This window comes from Heliangelus exortis, chromosome 4 (genome assembly GCF_036169615.1).
Source record: "Heliangelus exortis chromosome 4, bHelExo1.hap1, whole genome shotgun sequence".
NCBI lineage: Eukaryota > Metazoa > Chordata > Aves > Apodiformes > Trochilidae > Heliangelus > Heliangelus exortis.
In genome coordinates this window covers 41,297,682-41,309,906 of record NC_092425.1, presented here as the reverse complement: position 1 = coordinate 41,309,906, position 12,225 = coordinate 41,297,682, and the positions used below count along the sequence as shown (strand labels likewise).

The 12,225-nt window shown below is 38.4% G+C and overlaps 1 protein-coding gene across 3 annotated transcripts in view; it reads right to left on the bottom strand.

Annotated features, from left to right (window-relative positions):
• The window catches only part of TBC1D14 (TBC1 domain family member 14), a 58,985-nt gene that overhangs the window by 9,240 nt on the left and 37,520 nt on the right, over positions 1-12,225 (bottom strand). For all 3 annotated transcript variants that reach the window (XM_071744020.1, XM_071744022.1, XM_071744021.1), the window contains 8 exons: positions 10,704-10,786; positions 9,267-9,384; positions 7,725-7,831; positions 6,832-6,912; positions 5,939-6,033; positions 4,787-4,858; positions 3,456-3,584; positions 542-651 (listed from right to left, as the gene is read on the bottom strand). In XM_071744020.1, coding sequence (XP_071600121.1) covers positions 542-651; positions 3,456-3,584; positions 4,787-4,858; positions 5,939-6,033; positions 6,832-6,912; positions 7,725-7,831; positions 9,267-9,384; positions 10,704-10,786 — 795 coding nt within the window. The remainder of the gene's footprint in view (positions 1-541; positions 652-3,455; positions 3,585-4,786; positions 4,859-5,938; positions 6,034-6,831; positions 6,913-7,724; positions 7,832-9,266; positions 9,385-10,703; positions 10,787-12,225) is intronic.

Below are 12,225 nucleotides of genomic sequence, written 5' to 3'. Positions count from 1 at the left end.
AGTGTCAGCTACACCTTATTGGAGGCAAAGAATGGATCCTTTCCATGTGCTCATGCATTACTTTATTGTATTGCTGCTGCATTTCTGTTCTCATTTTCACCTTCCACATTTTGTTGTGTGTTTATGTTGCTTTAGCTGCTCTTTTCCTCCTGTGCACAAGAGAACCAACACCACCTTTCAAATGCAAACCTGAACACTGTGTGGATACACAGCCCTGGTAACACACCTGCACATAAAGCAGAAAAAGTAACAGATTTTCTCAGATCAATCCAAATATTCATTAAAATATGGATTTAGAGTGTAAAAGAGCTGTATTTCAAACTAAGCTTCAAACTCAACAGAAGTGCAAGAATAAAAGTCAGGTAAGCAATAAAACATCACAGGAATACATGGGAATGGTTTGGACTGACAAACTCAAGTACTGAAAAAAAGATAAAGCCTTTATCTTAAAAGATTACCAAACCAATTAAATCTTCTGTCAGGAACACTGAAGTGGAGCTCCAGGTTAGTATGCACATTAATTAAACTTTCTGTGTCTTACCAATCAATAAGATAGATGTCTGGAGTCAAGTTATTTTTTTTGAAGTGAGCAAATAACTTTGGCAGATTTTCTTCAAAGAATACCTCAAATGCAGCAAAGTAAGTCAACATCTGGAAAACAGAATGGGGAGAAAAAAATGCAGTTAGCTGCATTATTAGGCTTAGAAATGTGTTTATCTGCTGTTGGATTAATGCTCTTCAAAAGCAGGATGGTATGAATTATGAAATACAATAAAGAGTCAAACATTTACATAAAGGAGAGCATCTGCAAGCACACAGATCCACCCTATACATATTGTTCTCATACTAAACAACATAATTATTGTTTTGGGTCTTGGCCAGCTTCCTTTGGAAAGAAAAATACCAGCAGGAGAGAAGTTATTTGCTGATTTCTCAAAATGATTATGCTAACAGAATGGTGCTTTATGCTTGAGGCAGAAATTTAATATTACACTGAATAAAATCCAAGGCCCAATTATAAAATTAAATATGGAACAAAAATAATTTAATAGCCCACAGCAAGAGTGAAGGAGCCAGTTGGCCCCAATCATAAATCATATTCTAATACCAAGACTTCTTTTATACCATCCATTTTAAAATGAAATAATTAACATTTCTGTTGCCAAGAGGGAGAGATTGAGTTCAGACCAAAAAGCCACAGATGGAGGCAAAACACCTATGGCAAGAGAGCAAATTGATGCTGTAACCTCTCAGTTCTAATCTTTTTAACACAAGACTCTCATGCTACTTTAAAATTTTAATATTTATGTCAATTTCATAATGGGGGGGGTCTAAAAAAAGAAAATCTTCCAGGCCAACTAAGGGTTGAAAACAAAAGACTTTTTAGCTCCCTCCTTTCCCCTCTGCCCTGTTCTCTTAATACAAAGGGGGGAAAAGTTAAACAAAGTCCTTGACTGATTCAGAAATTCAAATTACAATATCCCAGTAAAAACAATCAGGAATTGCTGTGATTTCTTCAAAGTTTGAGGTCTTCCAGCTCCCCAAAACATCACAATAGTAGAGGCAAAGAGGAGCCTTAGGGCTGAAATCTTTTAAAGGATGACAGATTTGTTTTTCCAGTTTTTTAAAATATCCTCACAGATTTTTTTTTTTCCCTGCTGCAACTGAATGAAGTATCAGACAATGGATTACCTTCCCAACAGCAGCAAATAAAAAATTCAAGTGTGGTAGTAAGTTAGAGCATAAGGCTTAAAATCCAATCAGAGATGGGTGGATTCTATTGAAACACACATCCAAAAATCTGTAAAAATCTCTGAACCATCAGCTACAGCTCTGCTTCCAACATGAGCTGTTTACATGCTAACAACACCACATTTACAAATTCCAGTAGGGTATTTTAGATAAAGGATCTCACATCTAACTGCTCCAATCACATGAATTGCTAACAGTGCAGGCAGTTCCTGTAGAGATGCTGCAGCACTTCAGGCATTTCTCTTGCTCAAATCAACAATCAACAAGACATTTACTTAGTAGTAATTTTAAAAAGTTTTAGCTTAATAAAACTGTAACCAGCAAAAGGATTAAAAATAAAGTGGTATAAATGACTGTAATTTCCACAACTAATGTGTGCTGGGTTTATTTTTCTCATTTATGATATGTTAAGGCAAATCAGGATTTGGTTAAGTTGTAAAACTGGCACAAAAAGATTGGGGTAGAGAGCAGATCAGTACATGAACCACAGGAAGCCCTGAGTGTCCTACTTTCTGTCTCAGTGCTCTGAAACATCAGGTACAAAGTTTTCCTTGTGGTATGAATCTTTGCTTTGTAATTTCACAATATGTTAATATTATTTCCACTATTACAATTCCAGCTCTTCTGTAAGCACTCATTTATCATGTAGCCTCAACCTAGGCAGAACTAAGCAGTGCTACCCCAGAGCACACCAAAACCCATGATATCATCTTAAATAATATAATAATCCTATTCCAGCAAATTTAACTCCAAAATCATCCTCACAAGAACCTTATTTACACACTGAATACAGCAGCATGTCCTCTTTTTTGAAGCACAGCAATGGAGAGGGACCAATATTGCTTCCAGCCTGTGCTGTAGAACACCTCCCCATGGGCATCTACAACTGATGGGATTCAGGGGCAGCAACAGGGAATTACATGATGCTTTTCCAGCAGGGAATACTGATAGGATCCTATGGCTTAAGGAACAGGAGTATTGTTGATGCCATCCATTCCTTTGCTTTATTTCTGCCATCTGAACTACTGAGAAGCAGATCCTGGTTTCAAAGTGTTAAAAGGAAGTGGGAAAGGAGTAGAAACTGCCATGCATTTTACAAAACAAAACAAACCCCTTTTAAACTAGATTATAAACACATTTCAGGAGATGTGTCCTATTTTGCTGTGGTACACAGGGAATGTTACAGAATCCAAAGAATCAGGCAACCAACCCCCAAAGAAAACTGGAGGGTTCTGCCTGCCTGATTCCCTCAGGCTTCTTTTCCAACACAGCTGCTACAATAAGAGACAACCTGGTTCTCCCTGTAAGAGTCTATTTTCAGCAACCTATTAGTTTGGGGTAAAAGGCACCTTCAAGACACTGCTTATATTAAGGTGTTTTCAGCTTTCCACTACAGTGCTCCCTTTGAAATCAACCTCCAGGAATATTCTTGTAACTATTCTCTGAGATGAACAAAAATAGTAGTTGTAGAATTTCCTTCACCTGCCTGCTCAAAAAAAGTGAGTGGGGTGGGTTATGTTTTGGGTTTTGTTGAGAGGTTATGCGTGGGTCTGTGCTGGTTTTTATTTACCAAGCATCTTGCTTCAAAATAAATTCTGACTCATTTCCCAAGCTACTCAGCCCATTAATGATTTTTATTATTATTTTACATTCCCTTACACTGCTCTACAAGACCCAAGTTTGCAGTTTTCTTGCATACTTACAAGGCCATGGTCCACACGGAAAAACGCCATCTGACAGGGTTTATTTAAAAGGTTAGAAAAAGCAATGAAGGCATCTGCAGTATCCAAGTTCAAGATCAATACTGCTGCTATGAATGACATGCCCTGCACCTGCAGAAAGCACAAGTGTTACCATTCAGCAATAACCATCTTCCCAAAAAGTCTGCCTCATTTTCTCCTGGTGACCACTTGGTGTTTCCTGCACTCACTGAGCTGCTGGAAACGTCTAAGAAAGGGCAGGATGACAGCAGGAAGAATCAAGATTTATTTTTTTAACAGTATTATGTGATCCCTCTTCTGGGAAGGGGTCACACCTGTTATTTGTGGAAAACTGGATTAAAACCCTACAGACAAAGCCTGTTCTTTTCCAATCAGCTGCAGCAAGCTCCAGACAACTGCAGGGGCTCATTTGACAAGCAGGGAGCAGCTTTTTAAGGTTCAGCTCTTGTTTCAGTTACCAGAAGCTCAGGATGGGGTTCCATGATTCTACAAAGTTTGCTTTGGCATCAACTCCCAGTCTGGGCAAAGCCTGGGAGGGTGGGATTCTGCCACTGCAGCCCCAGGGACCAAGGGGTGAGAGTCCTTCCCCCAAGCCTGAGGAACAAGCTCCTTCCCAACACCAAAACAGGTTCCATTGCCAAATGAAGCACACCACCTGATCTGCTTTTTTTTCTTGGTTTTTTTTTTTTTTTTTTCCTAGTTTCTGAGCAATCACATTGAGGAGTTTGTGCCAAGGATATGGCATACTAGACACAGAAGAGGAATATTATCTTCCTGCATTTGCCTGCTCCATAGAACTGCTTCTGGGTAAACAATAAGCTCCTGTATTTATCCCTGCTTTGGGGAGAGACTGAATGAAGTACCTGGAATCCACTCAGTCCTCTCATAATCACTTCTTCCAACAGAGCTCAATGGGAATGGCTCTAAAGACCCTTCCAGAATCTCAGAGTGCTAAAGCACAGAGATACTTCTCAAGAGGAGATACTCAGGAGTCTCAGTAAGACTGCTGTTAAGAACAGGAGGTACTCCAAAGGATCAGCTGAACCACATCTTCTCTTTTGACTCCCAATTTCCAAGCACTACAAATATTTACCTTCAGGTTTTGCAACTATTTAACCTGTTAAAAAGCTTAAATCTAACAAGAGAAGCATTCTAACCACCAGTTGAATGTGTACTGGAATAGAAGCAAGCACAGAGAAACCCCACAAATATTCACAAAAACATTTAATATTGGTCAACTGAGCTGATTAAAACAAATCCTCCCTCCTCCTGGTTCTCCCTCCCCACCCCTGGATGAAAATGGCTTCACTTACATAGCCTACATCAGGTCTGTAACATGTATAGGCTCCTAAAATACTGTGCAATGTGTCATGGTAAGGACCACCCTGTAATTAAACACAGAAAGAAAAAAAAAAAAGAGACAATATATCTGAGTATGTAACAGCTTAAAAACCTTTCAGCCCTACAATTAACATCCATCTTCTAATGAAGAGCTTCATTTCCCTGTGCAGCCCCAAGTATTTCTAAAGAATTTTTGCCTTCAAAAGCATGAGGCAGCTCTCCATACCACATTTATCACAAATGCAGACAATTCAATGTATCAATTACCTATTAAATCCTTATAGAAAAGGAATGAAAGTCTCCTTACAGCTTAGCAGTGCTTTGACAATAGCACCAAGAAAGCAGAACTCCAATGAGAACTGTTTATCTATTAGATTAGAGGCAGAATTCAACCATGAGGAAAATGGTTAAAAAACCCAAATATATGCCATGGCATACACAGAGCACAAGGAGAATGACATGGAGAGCTAAAAAGAATTTCACATGGTTGAATATTAACAGCTGCCACATCTTACATTAAGTACTATAGCTGCCTGAAAATTTTCAAAGGGGAAAGTTTTTCAACTCAAAAAAGATTTATCATAACCTAAAATTTTTCAAGGGCTACTGAGATTTTGTAGAGAAAGACATCTGCTTAAAATATATATAAATATTATACATATAAATATATATATGTATATGTGTGTGTGTGTGTGTGTATATATATATATATAAATACCTGGTAAAAATGATTGGTTAAAGCACACCAAAAACATACAAGCATGGAAGCAAAAAAAAAATAAAGCCACCAAATTTTCCTTGCTTGAGCTGTGCTCTCTGTCACTTAGCATGGATTTGCAGTGGTGATTCACTGCCTTGGGAACACCTTCATCACTTCAGCAGGCAGAAACCAGGATGAGATGGGCTGGATGAGTCATGATGCTCAGCCAACAGATTGGGATTTTTTGTGTCTTCCACAGCACCCTGAGGTGTTTACTAAATTATGTATAGTTTTCAAAAATCTTTAGAAGCTTTTTCCTCTCAAGATGTCTGCTCCTTCAGATTTGAACCCAGCATTCTGTTTCAACCAAGGGAGAGGTAAGATGATGTAAATTTAATTACCCACAAAAGTTAACATTGCTTACTTGCTGGAATATACAGAGATTAGGAAAAGTTCTTGAGATATCCAGTTTTATTAACTCCAAGCTTGCTTCTCTGTCAGCTGCTGAAAATCCAGCATCTACAAAAGCCAAAGTTAAGGGATTTATTACAAGGACCATGTGTGCTCTTCCAGCTGTCTGTTCTACTGCTACTTTTTGAGCAACAAAACCCAAGAGGTGTCACAAGCCAAAGCTGACACCAACCCCCTGAGCACAAACTCCCCAGAAAACAAATGTTATCTTATTTAGGATGCAGACAATCTTATGAGAACCAAGTAGGGGATTTCCAATCAAAAATATTTTCCTGCCAATAAATGCCACTATGGATGTTCTCTCTTTTTTTTTCTGCTCAGCATAATTACCAAAGGCAATTTCTAGCATCTGCATGCAGTTTTGCACTGTCTCAAATGCAGACAACTGTTTGAATCAATTAAGTAAATCTCAAACCACTTCATCTGCAGAAATAAATTGCTGCTCTCTAAAACACACCCAGGAGATAGGCTTGAAGTTGCCATAAGGGACTAAAATGCAATTTTATGCTATAATTTGAGTTTCAATTCCAAAACGACTGATGCTGAAAACTGTTTGACTGTTGCAATTCACACTGCAACCCCCAAACCTTCCTCATTTTCCTACAAATTAGCATAAAATTAGAAATGTACCTAGAGATAGTTAATAAAGAAAAAAAAAAGTGTGTTCTATAAAGAAGAATGAAGGAATACAGCTGTTTCTTGCTTGCACAAAAACAACCTTTGGTTTTACCAGGGGCACCTTTAGAGCTGAATTTTTTCTTTTTGTCTAAAATGTTATTTCTTTTAAAGGAGCTTTTTTACAGCATTATTTAGTAACACAGCATAAATCCTTCAGGTAAAGCTTACCTTCACATTCTACTTCAGCCCCTCCTGTGCTAAGTGATCTCCATTTCTCTTTGGCACGAGCCAGGCAAATATCATAAAGTTCTAGAAAAAGAAAACCAGATAAACCCAAGTCCACAATTTGTATATGCATCCAGTGTCAGGTACTGACTACCTACTACATGAGCTGTGCCATTCATTACAAGCAAAAAAAAAAATCAACTCCTGTATTAGAGATGCTGTTAAGTAGGTTCTGAAAGATTTGTTTCACTGACCTAACTCATCTTCAGTGAAAAGGAAAGGCAACTTAGGCACAACCTGCATTTTATGTTCAAGTATTTCCTTCAAAATCATATTCAAAATTAGTCTGCATGGATAACTGGGGTAAGTCTAGAAAATGCCATGTCAGAACCACACTTTTCCATGCTGGAATTAACTGCATCTGTTAGTCTTTCAGAGCTCTGTTTTACTGCACCCTGAAGTAGCACACTATTTCTTTTCTCACAAACACACATATAAACAAGAGTAGAAATTTTCCCAGGGGTCTTTTAACCTCCCCCAGCCCTGATGTCTTGCTGTAAATCAAAGGCAGCACACCACTGCCTACTCGTAGGCATTAGGAAATGAACACTTCTAAATTAAAAAAAAAAAAAAGCTTGAATCATTAATTCTGACCATCTAGCATCAAAGCAAGTCACAGTGACAGCAATAATCAGGAACAACTCAGAGCAGAAGTCCTAGGGCAGTTACAAGATTAAAAGACACAGGATCTTTGCCCAAAAGATGGCAAAGCACCAGGAATAAAACAGAACCACCTCACACCCACACCCCGGGTTCTGACAGCCCATAATAAACACACCACTGCTCCCTTTCTCCTTCTCTTTGTAAGACAAGGTAGACAAAACCAAAAGCCTCACCATGGGTGATGTTTAACTCATTGCCAATTGCCAAGCTCCAGACTTTGCCTCTCACACTGGGGGGGATGCCCTGCCACCACAGCTCTCGGACTTTCCGGGAGCAACACCTGTTGAAAAGAAAAATCAGATTATTCCAAGAAATTTTTCCTTGCCAGCTGAATGGGCAAGGAAGGGATCCAAAGCAAAATGACTGTCATCAAGCCAAGAAGTCAAACGTGGTTTGCAGGTACCCATTCTTGAGCACTGTAAAGGAAAACTTGCTTCTTTCTAAGTTAGTGGCACTGCGATCACACTGTGATTAAAAATGCAACCATGCTTGACCAGGAAGGGCCAAAAGGGACAGAAATAACAAATGAAAATCAACTCCATACCTAAGCCACTGCCTGTGCTAAAGATTGGACAGACTTAGATCTCCACGTAAAATTAAACACAGACCCATGATGCAGAAGTTTCCCCCTCCCCACTGCTCTCACCCTGCTGTGCCAGTGAGACATGCAGCCTCCCACTCAGCTCTGCAGCTCTCACCTTCCAGAAAAATAAGATATAACAGCCAGGTGGGATCATGGAAGACATCCCAAAAGCACAACAGGCTTTGAACTGGCTGGAGGAGGAACAGGCCAGCACCTAAGCACCAGGGAAAGTGTTGTGGTAGTGACAAAAAGCACAATAATCCCTAATAACCTAAAATAATAATAACCTAAAAGCAGATTTTGAACTGAAATGTAAAGTAATGAATACACTGGGGAACTTTTACATTTATAAACCAACAGGGGAAAAAGTGCCCTTATTTTAACAGCAGCCATTACCTGTGCATCATAAAGTATTACAGACATGTAAATCTACAGTTTGATTATACTTAATTTATTACTTCAGTTTTCCAGAAATGCATTTTCCAACAAATTATATCCACAGTTTTAACATACAGTCTCAGGACAACTGCATTTTATGATTCAGAAAATTGTAGTTGTGAGTGCTGTGGAGGCTGGTGGTTACATTCATGTTTTGTTTTGTTTTTTTCAGATGACTAACAAAGAGCATGAAAAATTACACAGCAAAGGTAGCTTGGCTGAGCTGTGGTTTTGCAGGAGATCTTTTAGCCCTTACAACTGTGTCCCTACTTCTCTTTTCCATCACTTGATTATCCCAGCAGGTGATTATCCCACTCTGTGATTAATGAGGCTTCACAGCACTTGACACATCCTTCAGTCTGTATCTGATATTATAACACTGAGTAGTCAAGGAAAGCTGATTTCTGATAAATGCATGGTGTTCAAGCATTGTGCTTTTTTTCTGCTTTTACAAACTCTGCCACCAATCATTTCATGTTTTATAGTTTGTGAATATTCTGAACCTCCAGCTCTTCCAGCCACTTTATGGAATTAATGAAACACTTTGCTTATTTTCTTTGTAGCTGTCCAAAAGCAACTTTCAACCCAAAGCTTCCCCAGACCATTTAAGATGAGACTTGCTAATTTTCTAACTTCTCTTCAGGAGACAGACACAGCAATTTTAATTAAAACTCAGTACAACATACTGTCTTACATAGTTTCCCAGTTGGGTAAGATCTCATTGTTCCAAGTCAGGACAGCATTGCCAATGCTTTCTTCCAGTTTGCAACGCTCTTCCAGTTGCTTCTTTCTCTTCTGGGCTTCTTTAAGCTCTGCAGAAAAGCAATTTCCTTTTGAAGTTAATAAACCCAGAAACCAGATATTCAGAGTTAGCTACTCATGGCAACACAGTCACACAAAACCACGTTACACTCATCTGGATGGAGAGTGGACTGGTCCAATCCTAAGCAGAGATGCCAAATGGGAATAAAGGAAAAAGTGGGACAAGGCATAAGGCTCATTTCTGATGGATGGGACATGGGAATTAGGCAATGTATGGATCCCCTGACCTTTCAAACCTAATCCCATTAATAACTTTGAATTAGCACCTCTGACAGCCAACAGCACCACCCAGGAGCAGAGGGCAGAGTATTTCCTAATCAAGCCCCACCCTTTTTTATGGTAGACTCAAAAACCCAGGTGAAAACAATACAAGTTTTGTATTTTGTTTTCACTCTTACGTGCTGGTCTTTGTAAATTATAATTTAGAATCTAAAGGCCACACATCACAAATTTTTATGTACTGGAAATCTTCAGTTCATTAGAAAGAAAACATTTTTCAGGCTTAGTTTAAACAGGTTGTATCTTTTGTTACCACTCAGTGTTTCTTCTTGGATCACCTATAACTATTTTTTCCACAGGCAGACTTGCTAGACATGCAATTTTTAAAAAAATTCAGGCACTTTTTATAGCAACACAGCAGAAATACAGTGTGCACACACACACTGCCTACAATGCAGGAAGGTACTGACCTGGCAAAGAAAAATCTCTGAGGAAAAGCAGCACCATGAACAAAGTCTTTGGAATGAACACACACAACCTGCTGGGTCCACCCAAAAGTCCAGCAGGAGCTGTGTCTGAGCAGAACCACACCACCTTTCAGCTTGGACATGAGTTCTTCAGAAGGCTCCCTAAATGCAGGCTTGGAATTTTTTGCTAAGCAGCAAGAGTGTGGTTGGACTCTGATTTTCTGACCTCTCCACAATACATCATTCCACAAAGCTGTTCATCTGGCTCTTGGGAAAATGGGTTTGTCAGGGTATTTATCTGGACAGAAGTACATACTCTGATTTCCTGTTGGTATCTAAAAAAGTCTGTTCTACACTACTACATTATTAGGTTTTTTAACCCACAAAGAAATGCCATAATTATTTAAATGCTACAAATTAGAAACTTCTTCCCTGCTGGATTCTAGGATTGGTTTATTTTTCAGCTTGGGGTGGGGCTTTTAATGAACCTTTCTTTCTTCACCTCTCTTCTCTGCATTGATTCTTCTTTGAGGGGAGGTACAGATCTCTCACATTACAGAGCAACAAACTGACACCAGTGCATTTCAGGTTTAAAAATACCCCTTCACTTCCCCCTCCATCACCTCTTTTTTTTGCTTGAACCACCATTTCTTCGTACTGCTGCCTGTGTTTCTGAGCTTCTTCTGCTGGCTTTGCAGGGAGGTTCCTGAAAAAAAAATAATAATAATCATCAGTATTTAAAGTTGGCAAGCTTCTCTAAAGAAAATTCTAGACACTTCTAGAAGAAAAGCATGTACTGCTTCTTCTCAAAATATTTGATCAAAGAGTAGAGCAACAGATCTTTGGAAAGAAGTTCATTTTTTTTTTTTTTTGCCAGAGTCAGCAGAATAGAATGAAAGAACACTGACCAGCCATGAACACTTTTATCCACAGAACATGCTGAGTAATTTCCTTATGTTTGATAATTTCAGCATTTTTATTATTAAATCCAACTGAACCCACAGGCTGCTCTTCATAAGGACAGGGAACAGACTGGTACATGTCAAGCTGGGGGTTTTGATGTAATCTGATCTCTGCAGATAAGACACAAGATCTCTTGCCATGCAGGTCATTTATCAGTCACATCCACAACTTTCTTTACCCAGACAACTCCCTGCACCAGTTTCCTTTTCCCCTCAGCTCTCTAAAACTCTTATTTTAAAAAAAACCTCTTATTTTAAAGTGTCCCCTTCTCCTTGTCTCTTCTCCAGCAACAAGTGGCACTGGAGTCATCTTCAACAAAGTTATTTATTTGTTGTTCTGAGTAGTAGAACACTGTATTGCAGCTTAAATCTTTGGGTAAGAAAAAAAGGCAAAAATTCACTTTCATATTGCTGTAAGGTGGCACACAGAAAGCAGCTCCCAGCCATCAAAAGTCACCATGAACAGCAGGATGTTTTATTATTTACATAATCATATTACTTGTAAAAATATGCACAGCCAGGTAATACAAGCCTATGAATGTTTTTTAAAACATAAACTGTTACAATAAGAAGAAAAGTGGATTTTCACATTATAATTTACTCTTCTCCAGTTTCAGAAACATGAAATGACCAACATCCTTTTAAAATGCAAGTATTTAAATCTGGTGTAAGTTAGGGAAAGTTTGGAAAGGAAAATCACATCCAACAATGCAAGTTCTGCTAAATTAAATTCTACAACTTAAATTATTTGTCCTGTATTTCATCACCACACACGTGAGACAATCCTTATTATCTATTAAGATCTGACCAACACTTTTTGGAGCTAAAGTTACAGGGACTATGGAATATTTAATGATTTTTTTTTCTATAAAGTTTTGCCTAAGCCCTACAAGTGAGTGCAAAATCAAGAACAGCTATTCTGGAAAAAAAAATCTCACCACATTTTTCCTTTTTAAGTCTGAAATCTTTATATGTAATAGGAAATAAAAAATAAATTACTTAAAGCCTTGTAGGTAAAAACCCCAAACAGTACACAAACTATGAGTAAACAATTAAAAACATTATTTAGAAAGATTCAGAGGACACTATTTTGTCCAGAGTAATTTTCCCTACCAGACAGAAGTGATGATCCAATTGTTTAGAATCTTAAAAATATTTTTTCTGCTAGAAATTCCTCAGCCTA